This window comes from Pelobates fuscus, chromosome 3, assembly GCF_036172605.1.
Source record: "Pelobates fuscus isolate aPelFus1 chromosome 3, aPelFus1.pri, whole genome shotgun sequence".
Taxonomy (NCBI): Eukaryota; Metazoa; Chordata; class Amphibia; order Anura; family Pelobatidae; genus Pelobates; species Pelobates fuscus.
Window position 1 is genome coordinate 168,505,233 of NC_086319.1, and position 13,050 is coordinate 168,518,282.

The 13,050-nt window shown below is 42.9% G+C and overlaps 1 protein-coding gene across 7 annotated transcripts in view; it reads right to left on the bottom strand.

Annotated features, from left to right (window-relative positions):
• Positions 1-13,050, bottom strand: part of CACNA1C (calcium voltage-gated channel subunit alpha1 C) — a 590,913-nt gene that overhangs the window by 35,539 nt on the left and 542,324 nt on the right. For all 7 annotated transcript variants that reach the window (XM_063447661.1, XM_063447667.1, XM_063447665.1 and 4 more), the window contains 2 exons: positions 1,155-1,220; positions 107-198 (listed from right to left, as the gene is read on the bottom strand). In XM_063447661.1, the coding sequence (XP_063303731.1) occupies positions 107-198; positions 1,155-1,220 (158 nt within the window). The remainder of the gene's footprint in view (positions 1-106; positions 199-1,154; positions 1,221-13,050) is intronic.

A 13,050-nucleotide genomic window follows, 5' to 3' on the forward strand; every position in this document is an offset into this window, starting at 1 on the left:
TAGGACAGGCTGCTAAAATGTCACATTGGTGTTTTTACTGGCCTAGGTTGCTTAAGGACCTTGATGTGCTTTATGCATTCTTTCCCCTTTCTCTCTGTCTACTCACCTGAACAGCAGCAGGACAGCTTGAGGGAAAGTCTGAAAATTATTGTTCCTGTTAATTTCTGTAGTGTCATTTAGAGCAATTTTCCCAAAAACCTGAAGAGTATAAGAAATCAAGTCATTTTCAAGATTGTACATTTTTTGAGATTTTACAATTTCACATTTAATAAGTAGTAATACTTCTAACTTTTCATCAGCAGTTTAGAGGAGGTGCGTTACTACTCTCTTTCAAAGTTAATCACCTGTAGCCTAGAGCAGGCAATCTTGCCTCTGATGGCATACATTTAACAACTTTAGTTTTCCCTTGAACTCTTTTAGGTCTCAGTGACTGAGGGTGACACTAAATTACAGTAAGTTATCCTCAAAATCTGCAACTCTGAAAAAGCAAACCTTTCCAAAGAAGTGTGATCCCCTGTGCTAATGAGTGAGAGAGGGTGCATTAACAAGATACATCTTGTTCTTGGATATAGTAACACAGTTCATTTCAGAGCTAGAATCCATCTTGTGGTTCTTTCTGTTATCATGATAACTACTTGAAAGGAGAATTATGTATTCAGTATGGGTTGCAGGCTTTTGTTTGCATGTATTTTCAGTAAGGCCATATAGCTCCATTATTACTACAGTTTCCCTGGACGGCTCCTGAAGTATAATGTGCATTTATTCAAAACACGTGCAGCATTTTCACTTTCAAAATATGGCAACCTGATTTTCCAGTGCACGCTTACATTCACAACTGCTGTCATCTTTTTGCAGTCTCAAAATATGTACATCAAGTACGTATATTGCTGTTGGAACCTGGATTTCAAATATTTTGATCCTTGCCTGTCCTAGTACACTCATAGCATCTTAGCTGCCCACTCTGATATATGAAAGTGGCCATTACTGAACTTAATAATGGGGAAATACGACATCAAATGTTATTGCTTTTACTAGCCAATTTGTTGGCACTATTAGGCTTTTTTAACCGTAGCTTCCTAGAATTACTCTTAGAATTTAGCATGGGTCTGTTCCATGAATCTGAGTGCCTTATGGCTGCAAGAGTGCACACTTACCTGCATGCCGATGACTGCGTAGATAAAGAACAGCATGACAATAAGAAGCGCTACATATGGGAGTGCCTGCGAAAAACAGGACATGATATGGTCAGCAAGGTGAATAAGCACGTCTACTACAGAAACTGGAATCACTTTAGACAATTATCAAATCCTGGAACCTATGCAGATACATTACATATGTCAAGAGGACCTTTGCCATTTTTTTGTCAATACACATTTGAAACCTAGTAGTATTTTTTAAATATCTTGACAGAGCTGCATTGTCCAATGCTATTTCTCACCCTCTTCAATTGATATCATTTTGTACAACATATCAACTGTGCTTAAAATTTTTTAAACGTGCACAAAGCACAGAGTCTTCTGTTCCTGCTTACTATTATGCTAAAATATTCAGTCAACCTGCAACAGCCCTCAGTGAGCACCTGTCTCCGCACAATGTTGAGTAACCAGTTATTAGATAGATTCATATTATACTGACATATTCAATATTTCACAATGCTCCATGAGGATCCAGCTTCACAAGATGCTGCAACATTCAAGTGTCTTACAATGCCCAGCAACTACCTAGCTTCAGATGATGAGAAATTTACTCAGGCTTCCCACAATGCTTAGCTACTAGCTAGATTCATACATGTTGGCATGTTCAAACACTTCACTAGTTCTACACAATTCAGACTTTACAAAAGGCTCAGAATTGTCTATTTTCACACAAAGCTAAGCTAACAAACTGTCCATAATGGTTAGTGAATCTAGCCGCACTGTTTATTGACATATTCAACAAGCCATGTTTCTACAGTGGTCACTCAGCTTCACACAATGCAGAGATATACAAACTTTCCAATGTGACCAGCAGGGCCGCCATCAGAAATTGTGGGGCCCCTAACACAGCTCAAGGTCTGGAGCCCCGGGTGCCCGCCTCCAAATCCCACCCACAGGAATACACACACAGACACAAAAGGACACAGACACACACACAGAAAGATACACACATACTAACAGACACAAATACTGAAACAAACATACACACATATACAGATACACACACACATACTGAAATACAGACACACACACTGACATATATAAATACTCACATACTGACACACACATACATACTGACAAACAGACATACATACAAATTGACACACAGACATACATACACACACATAAATACATACTGACACACAGACATACATACACACACATAAATACATACTGACACACATACATACATACATAATGGCATACATACACATACATACTGATATACATACATACAGACATACACACACACACACACACACACAGATAGATATATACATACACAGATACATACAGACATACTGACATACACACACACAGAGATGCATGCATACTGACATACATACTGATAGATATATACATACATACACACATACATACTGACATACACACACACATACATACAGACATATATCCATACTGACATACACACACATACAGATAGACACATACACAGATACATACAGACATACTGACATACACACACATACATACATGCATACTGACATACATACATACACACATACATACTGACACACACACAGCCATATATACATACTGACATACACACACACAGACATACATACTGACATACATGCATACTGACACACACAGAGACATACATACTGACATACACACACAGACATACATACATACTGACATACACACACACACATACATACAGACATATATACATACTGACATACACACACACACACACAGATAGACACATACACAGATACATACAGACATACTGACATACACACACAGATATACATGCATACTGACATATATACATACACACATACATACTGACACACACACAGACATATATACATACTGACATACACACCGACATACATACTGACATACATGAATACTGACACACACACAGACATACATACTGACATACACACACAGACATACATACTGACATACACACACACAGACATACATACATACTGACATACACACACACATACATACAGACATATATACATACTGACATACACACACACATACATACAGACATATATACATACTGACATACACACACACATACAGATAGACACATACACAGATGCATACTAACATACACACACAGACATACATGCATACTGACATATATACATACACACATACATACAGGGAGTGCAGATTTATTAGGCAAATGAGTATTTTGACCACATCATCCTCTTTATGCATGTTGTCTTACTCCAAGCTGTATAGGCTCGAAAGCCTACTACCAATTAAGCATATTAGGTGATGTGCATCTCTGTAATGAGAAGGGGTGTGATCTAATGACATCAACACCCTATATCAGGTGTGCATAATTATTAGGCAACTTCCTTTCCTTTGGCAAAATGGGTCAAAAGAAGGACTTGACAGGCTCAGAAAAGTCAAAAATAGTGAGATATCTTGCAGAGGGATGCAGCACTCTTAAAATTGCAAAGCTTCTGAAGCGTGATCATCGAACAATCAAGCGTTTCATTCAAAATAGTCAACAGGGTCGCAAGAAGCGTGTGGAAAAACCAAGGCGCAAAATAACTGCCCATGAACTGAGAAAAGTAAAGCGTGCAGCTGCCAAGATGCCACTTGCCACCAGTTTGGCCATATTTCAGAGCTGCAACATCACTGGAGTGCCCAAAAGCACAAGGTGTGCAATACTCAGAGACATGGCCAAGGTATGAAAGGCTGAAAGACGACCACCACTGAACAAGACACACAAGCTGAAACGTCAAGACTGGGACAAGAAATATCTCAAGACTGATTTTTCTAAGGTTTTATGGACTGATGAAATGAGAGTGAGTCTTGATGGGCCAGATGGATGGGCCCGTGGCTGGATTGGTAAAGGGCAGAGAGCTCCAGTCCGACTCAGACGCCAGCAAGGTGGAGGTGGAGTACTGGTTTGGGCTGGTATCATCAAAGATGAGCTTGTGGGGCCTTTTCGGGTTGAGGATGGAGTCAAGCTCAACTCCCAGTCCTACTGCCAGTTTCTGGAAGACACCTTCTTCAAGCAGTGGTACAGGAAGAAGTCTGCATCCTTCAAGAAAAACATGATTTTCATGCAGGACAATGCTCCATCACACGCGTCCAAGTACTCCACAGCGTGGCTGGCAAGAAAGGGTATAAAAGAAGAAAATCTAATGACATGGCCTCCTTGTTCACCTGATCTGAACCCCATTGAGAACCTGTGGTCCATCATCAAATGTGAGATTTACAAGGAGGGAAAACAGTACACCTCTCTGAACAGTGTCTGGGAGGCTGTGGTTGCTTCTGCACGTAATGTTGATGGTGAACAGATCAAAACACTGACAGAATCCATGGATGGCAGGCTTTTGAGTGTCCTTGCAAAGAAAGGTGGCTATATTGGTCACTGATTTGTTTTTGTTTTGTTTTTGAATGTCAGAAATGTATATTTGTGAATGTTGAGATGTTATATTGGTTTCACTGGTAAAAATAAATAATTGAAATGGGTATTATATGGGTAATATATGTTTTTTGTTAAGTTGCCTAATAATTATGCACAGTAATAGTCACCTGCACACACAGATATCCCCCTAAAATAGCTAAAACTAAAAACAAACTAAAAACTACTTCCAAAAATATTCAGCTTTGATATTAATGAGTTTTTGGGGTTCATTGAGAACATGGTTGTTGTTCAATAATAAAATGAATCCTCAAAAATACAACTTGCCTAATAATTCTGCACTCCCTGTACTGACACACACACAGACATATATACATACTGACATACACACACAGACATACATAGAGACATATATACATACTGACATACACACACAGACATAATACTGACATACATGCATACTGACATACACACACAGACATACATACATACTTGCAGACACATACATATACACACACACACACCTCATTTATCAGCCCCCCTCCTCTTACCTTTAAGTTGTAGGAGGGTGGCTGGGGATGGTGGGAGCGGATGCCTCTGGTGTCCTCTCCTGTCCTCTGCTCTCCCTCTCCCCCTGCTCTGCTCTCCCTTTTAAAGGTGCCTGTTTGCGCAATTACACGGCCGCAGCACTGACCGGGCCCCTGAAGATATAGGGCTCACCGGGTGGCCCTAAATGCTGGGGCCACCTGATGGGCCCCGGTGCAGATGCACCTGCGGCAGTTTCGCCGCTCCACGTGGGGCCCGGGCGGCCGGGCCCCCCAGGGCCACCGGGCCCATGCCAAACGTCATGGTTGTCACTCCCTGAAGGCGGCCCTGGTGACCAGTGTGGCTACCTAGCTAAACACACAAAGCTAAGTGAAGACACAGATTCTCACAAAGCGCAGGAACTGCCTACCTTCACAAGAATCTTAGATATTCAATGATAATTAACACTATCTTTACCAACCAGGTAGTGGGGAATACAACACCAATATAAGGTAACACAATGCTGACATAGTCAAACACCCCAAATGCTATCACCTATATTATGACACTGTAGCGGTACTTACCTTATCCGGGGGCCGGACGCGGTCCTCTCTTCAAGCCGCGCGCGGTCCTGCGGCTGCACGAGCCGCGCGCGGCTCGTCCGACTGTTCAGACAGGAAGGCGGGCAGTGACCGCGAGAAGCGGTCACGTGTCCCGCCTGCAGCTAAGAGCGCGCCGCGAATCTCGGGCGCGCTCTTAAAGAGACAGTGGGAGCCTAAATTGCAAAAAGGCTCCCATTGGCTCCTGTCATGCCAATCACCCCATACACTTACCTGTTGGGGGAGTGGAAGTGACAGGAGCCAATCACATTAGTTTGAAGGCTACTTATACTTACCCTTTTCCCTTTGTTCCTTGCCCTATCGTGGTTTCTGCTACAGTTCCCTTTAGTGCTTGTTGTGTTCAGTTGTGTTTCTCCGTATTTGACCTTGGCTTTGTATTCTGACTTCGTTTTCGCTTTATCCTATTCTGTACTGTTTGCCGGCTTGCTGATTCCTGTGTACCAGTCCCCGGCTAGTTTTCGTTTACGCTGTCTCTTTGTGCCCTTGACCTCGGATTGTTCCTGACTCTGTCTTATCCTATTACGTCGAGTCCGGCCACTCTAAGGTCCGGTAGACGTATCTCTCCTCTGTACTGTCTTCTGTTAGGCTGGATCCTGCGTGTAGGGGTATATACTCGTTACATTACGATAGGGCCATGGACCCCGCAGATTTAGCTCAACAGATGGCGACCCATGAGGCTAGATTTGTAGAGCAGGATCACCGTATGGATCAAATAGCTCAGGCTCTCCAGACGCTCTTAGCTAGAACCATTCCAGCAACCGCACCTAACCCTCCTGCACCCCTGCTTCCTGAAGTATCGACTATGCCTAACGCTACAGCACATTTAACGCCTCCTCCTAGGTATGGAGGGGATTCTAAGACATGCAGAGGGTTCATTAACCAAATAGAGTTTCATTTTGAAATGTATCCACGTTCATTTCCCACAGAGAGGTCTAAAGTTGGGTTCTTTATGCACCAACTTACCGACAAAGCACTTGAATGGGCAAACCCTATTTGGGAGGCTAATGGACCTATGGTGCATAACTGTCACAGTTTCCTAACAGCTTTTCGCAGAACTTTTGATACTATGAAAAGGTCTAAGAATGCCGCTAGAGCATTAATGAGGGTTAAACAGGGTTCTAGGTCTGTGGCTGATTACGCTATACAGTTTCGTACCCTTGCCTCACAGGTCGATTGGACCAATAATGGGTTAACTACGGCCTTCATGGAAGGTTTATCAGACTCTATATTGGATGAGGTAGCAGCTAAGGAGCTTCCTATTGCCTTAGAGGACCTTATTGACTACCTCATCGATATAGATAATAGGATTCGTGACAGGCTCTATACTAAGAACAGGAATAGACGTTTTGTTACACCTATTCAACCCAGAGTTAATATACCGGAGAGTGTTAAAGTATCTGAAGAGGAACCTATGCAATTAGGGGTTGCCAAACTCTCAGATACTGAGAAATTACATAGGAGAAGGGAGGGACTCTGCCTATATTGTGGTAAGAGAGACCATATGGTAAAGGAGTGTCCTCTGCTCCCGGAAAACTCTCGCACCTAAGACCTTATAGGGGACTGGCCTTGGGTGTGATTTCTAAGTCTCCTACATTGCCTCCTAACCGACTGCTTCTCCCTGTTTCTTTACATATGGGAGAGAGTTGTATAGTTGAAAACATAGACGCCCTGGTTGATTCTGGGGCAGCCGAGAACTTTATAGACTCTGGTTTTGTAAAGAGAAACAATATTCCCATCAGAGAGAAGGAGATACCCTTGGCCGTTGAGGCCATAGATGGTAGACCATTGATATCTCCTGTTGTTACTCACGAGACTGCACCGCTACACATGTACACAGGGGTTCTACACTATGAAACCATTCGGTTCCAGGTCATCACCTCTCCCTCTTCACAGTTGGTGTTAGGGTATCCATGGTTACGTGCCCACAATCCCATTTTTGACTGGGAGACAGGGCAGATAAAATCATGGAGTGAAGCCTGCCATGAGTCATGTACTATTGAAGTCACGCCTGTGAATTCTATTAACGTTCCTACTGTTCCTCCTTTATCTACGACAATACCCTCTCAGTATTTAACTTTAAAGACTGTCTTTGATAAAAGAGAGGCTGACAAATTACCGCCTCACAGACCCTACGATTGTGCTATTGATTTGTTGCCTGGTACTATACCTCCTAAGGGCAGGGTGTACCCCCTATCGGTTCAAGAAAACCGTGTCATGGAGGAGTACATTAAAGAGTCATTAGACAAGGGATTTATTAGAAGATCCTCTTCTCCGGCTGGAGCGGGGTTCTTCTTTGTATCAAAGAAAGAAGGTGATTTAAGACCTTGCATTGATTATAGAGGTCTTAACAAGATCACCATCAAAAATGCTTACCCTATACCTCTAATAACAGAATTGTTTGACAGGCTCAAACATGCTACGGTATTCACCAAATTAGATCTTAGAGGAGCATACAATTTGATACGTATTAAAAAGGACCACGAATGGAAGACAGCCTTTAACACTCGGTCAGGTCATTATGAGTATACCGTCATGCCATTTGGGCTTTGCAATGCCCCAGCAGTGTTCCAAGAATTTATTAATGATGTCTTAAGGGACTTCATTCACTCATTTGTTATTGTGTACTTGGATGACATTTTAATATATTCTACTGACATTCACGCTCATCACAGACATGTTACAACAGTTCTGAAGACCCTTCTTGCTAATGGTCTTTATTGCAAATTAGAAAAATGTCTATTCGACCAGTCCGAGGTCCAGTTTTTAGGGTATTTGATTTCCGCCGAGGGTTTTCGGATGGATCCCCAGAAGCTCGCTGCAGTCATAGAATGGCCTCTGCCGCAAGGTCTGAAAGCCATCCAGCGTTTTCTGGGTTTCTCTAATTATTATAGACGTTTTATCAAAGGTTTTTCGTCTATAGTAGCGCCTATTACTCGTATGACTAAAAAGGATGGCAATACACGTGTCTGGTCTACTGAGGCACTTCAGGCTTTTGACTTTCTTAAAACTACGTTCGCCTCTGCCCCTATTTTACAGCATCCTGTCCCCTCATTGCCATATATACTTGAGGTTGATGCTTCCGATATAGGGGTAGGTGCTGTCTTATCCCAAAGAGAGTCTCCTGACAAGCCATTGCATCCTTGTGGCTTCTTTTCTAAACAAATGTCCAAGGCAGAGAGGAATTATGATGTGGGTAATCGCGAACTCCTTGCTATCATTTTAGCACTCAAAGAATGGAGACATTTGCTAGAAGGAACTAAGGATCCTATTCTCATATTTACAGATCATAAGAACCTATCCTACCTTAGCGAAGCTAAAAGATTGTCTTCAAGGCAGGCTAGGTGGTCACTGTTCTTGTCTCATTTTAATTATATAATCACCTATAGGCCAGGTGACCGGAACACCAAAGCGGACGCTCTGTCCAGACAATTCGAGACTATTGACAAACAGGAGATTGATGTCACTCCTGTCATTCCCCCAGACAGGATAATAGCAACTACTATATTGTCTATTTCCTCGTCCCTCTTGCAGGCCATACAAGCGAAACAAGGCATGGCACCCAGCGAGAGGCCTAATGATAAATTGTTCGTTGACATTCCCGAGAGACGGGATATTCTGTCACTTTATCACGATACTAAGACTGCTGGACATCCTGGTATTTCCAAAACAGTGTCAGCCGTTTCTCGGTATTTCTGGTGGGATACCTTACGTAAGGATGTTACTGACTATATAAGTGCTTGTACTACTTGTGCATGTATGAAAACCTCTCGTAGAGTTCCTTGTGGGCTGTTGCATCCGTTGCCCGTTCCCGAGAGACCTTGGTCTAATCTATCAATGGATTTTATTGTTGAATTACCCCCTTCGAATGGTAACACAGTCATCCTAATGATAGTAGATCGGTTTTCCAAAATGGCTCACTTTGTGTCTCTTCGCAAGTTGCCCACTTCCAAGGAATTGGCTCTTATCTTCGCTAGAGAAGTGTTTCGATTACATGGTATTCCCTTATCTATTGTATCCGATAGGGGTAGCCAATTTATTTCCAGGTTCTGGAAAGCCTTTTGTTCGGAGATGGGTATTTCCCTCTCATTTTCTTCCGCTTACCATCCCCAGTCTAATGGAGCTGCTGAACGTGCCAACCAGTCTCTTGAGCAGTACCTCCGTTGTTTTGTGTCTCACCATCAGGACAATTGGTCTGACCTGCTTCCTTGGGCTGAATTTGCTCGGAATAATGCCACTCATGATTCTTCCGGCAAAAGCCCTTTTTACGTTGTCTATGGCCAGCATCCCGTTGTTCTTCCGGCTGCATTCTCCTCTCAGGGCATGCCAGTTCTGGATGAGCATTTGGCTGGTTTGCGTAATACTTGGGAGCAGGTTCAGCGTTCTTTGGTGGACTCTGCTGCCCGCCAGAAGGCTCAGGCTGACAAGCATCGCAGAGCGGCTCCTTCCTATGTTGTGGGGGACAGGGTTTTGCTTTCCACACGGAATATTCGCCTCCGGGTGCCTTCTATGAAATTGGCTCCCCGCTTCAGTACTTGGTACATTGGAAGGGTTATGGGCCTGAGGAGCGCAGTTGGATTTCTGCGGATGCTGTTCATGCTCCCCGCCTTGTACGTTCTTTCCATTCGCGTTTTCCTGCCAGGCCTGGTCCTGCCCACCCGGAGGGCGTGTCCTCAGGGGGGGGTACTGTAGCGGTACTTACCTTATCCGGGGGCCGGACGCGGTCCTCTCTTCAAGCCGCGCGCGGTCCTGCGGCTGCACGAGCCGCGCGCGGCTCGTCCGACTGTTCAGACAGGAAGGCGGGCAGTGACCGCGAGAAGCGGTCACGTGTCCCGCCTGCAGCTAAGAGCGCGCCGCGAATCTCGGGCGCGCTCTTAAAGAGACAGTGGGAGCCTAAATTGCAAAAAGGCTCCCATTGGCTCCTGTCATGCCAATCACCCCATACACTTACCTGTTGGGGGAGTGGAAGTGACAGGAGCCAATCACATTAGTTTGAAGGCTACTTATACTTACCCTTTTCCCTTTGTTCCTTGCCCTATCGTGGTTTCTGCTACAGTTCCCTTTAGTGCTTGTTGTGTTCAGTTGTGTTTCTCCGTATTTGACCTTGGCTTTGTATTCTGACTTCGTTTTCGCTTTATCCTATTCTGTACTGTTTGCCGGCTTGCTGATTCCTGTGTACCAGTCCCCGGCTAGTTTTCGTTTACGCTGTCTCTTTGTGCCCTTGACCTCGGATTGTTCCTGACTCTGTCTTATCCTATTACGTCGAGTCCGGCCACTCTAAGGTCCGGTAGACGTATCTCTCCTCTGTACTGTCTTCTGTTAGGCTGGATCCTGCGTGTAGGGGTATATACTCGTTACAGACACACAACTGACATAATGTATATTAAAACTTTCTACAAAGGTCAGAGATATCTCAGCTTCACCGAAGTATTATTACTATTTATAATAACCAACATGTTCTGCAGAACTTCACAATTGCTTTACAATTATGGAAAGGGGATATGAAGCAGGCCCTGCTCAAACAAGCTAACAATCTGTGAGGATTTGAGGTAGGATGATATGTATTGTTAGGTGTCTTGCCCAAGGACGCAATAAGATATTTAAGCCTCCAACCATTTTTCAGTCATTACTTAGCTACAAACAGTGCTGATATAGTTAAGCTTTCCACAAAGCTAAGTGAAGACCCAGATTCACACAATAATTACCGGTAGCAACCAGAAAGCTTCACACGAGGCTTAAATATTCCATAACTCTACTGCAGTGTGTGACACAGCTACTCAATTTCTCAATAAAATATGAATTTAAAAAGTTTCCACTCATTGGTCATCTAGCTTGACATGATGTTAACTCTAGGACATGTCATTATGTTCTAACTGTAACAGGCTTTAACACTGTTAGGACATATTGACACAATCTAACGTTTAGGTGTGAGCTAAATTCAATCCCGGTCACACCAGGAAACCCAGGAATCAATAAATATCTGGGGCTCCCTTCTGCCAGCTGGGCCTATTTTTAGTGGTCCCAAAGTGCCAGCAGTGTTAGTTGTAGGGTAATGGTTTGTGTAGGGTTAGTATTCGGGTAAAGCAGGGATTTATTAATGATAGGTTAGGGTTAAAGCTGTTTTACGTTTAGTGTAGAGTTATGGTTAGGGGTATATAGTTAGAGCTGGAGTAAATATAAGGTTAGTGGTATGGGTTTGGGGTACAGGGTTGGCGTTAACTACCAATAATTAATTTAGGTTCTAGACATATGAGGCATTAAACAATCAGGCCTGCTATATCAACAATGGTTTTAGAATAAGATATCCAATAATCTCACATAGGTGTAAAGGTCAAGTGTCCATTTAATTTTGTCCATAAAGTGTGTGTGTATTAAGATAGATTTCTGTATTCCTCATGCTAAAGCCAGTCTCCAAAATTGGGGATTCCAGCAATGAGTACTCCTATTACCACTGGGACTACTACTGCCTTCATTTTCCACATCCTTTCTAACTCTTATATCAGCCCTCTGTGTTTGTTCACCTTCTCGTGTTCCTACTTCTTCTTCTTAATACTTACACACACTTCCACATTTCCCCTTTGCACCTATATCTTATGTCACGCTAATGTCCATTTGATATTAAATATTCCTCTACCTACATCACACAAGAATTAGGTATAACTAAAAAAAATCCCCTGCAGTTTTTCAGAATGTCTGGCAGGAGGCGCTGACACACTGCGATAAAATTATACACTCCGACAGGGTCATCATTCAACCAGGCACCACCATCACACTGGCATCACACTGACGCCAGCAGCCCCTGAGGCTGCTTTGGGAGCCTTGATCACCCCTCCCTTGAACCAAAATGCGGCTCTGTGCCAGGACAACCATGGCATAAGTTAAACATTAATTTCAATCTCATCCCACCCTTGTGGATATCACAGAATCATTCTTCATATTTACATGAAAACTGCACTCTGATTGGAAACATCTGTCAGTCCTGCTCACTGACATTATTCCCTGCTACAAAAAGGCTCAAAGGTACAAAGCGTTGACAAGCATTAACCCTTACCTGAGCAGAGGCTATAGCATGCACTGAAATAGTTAAAACTCAAAACCCATATTGCAGTCTTAAAATATATATATTTTTACATCTATTTTCAACATTTTCTGTTACTTTCCCGATGGTTATAAACATATTAAAATTAACCAAAGAACACACATTCTGTTAATCTTCATTAAACTTACAATAAACTAAAGACACTCAAGATTACAAAGGCAGGTGAGTGGCATTAAATGTTATGGTGATCTCCTTTCTTCATATTTTTCTCTTATATCAACTTTTCTCTCTTTCTATATTTGT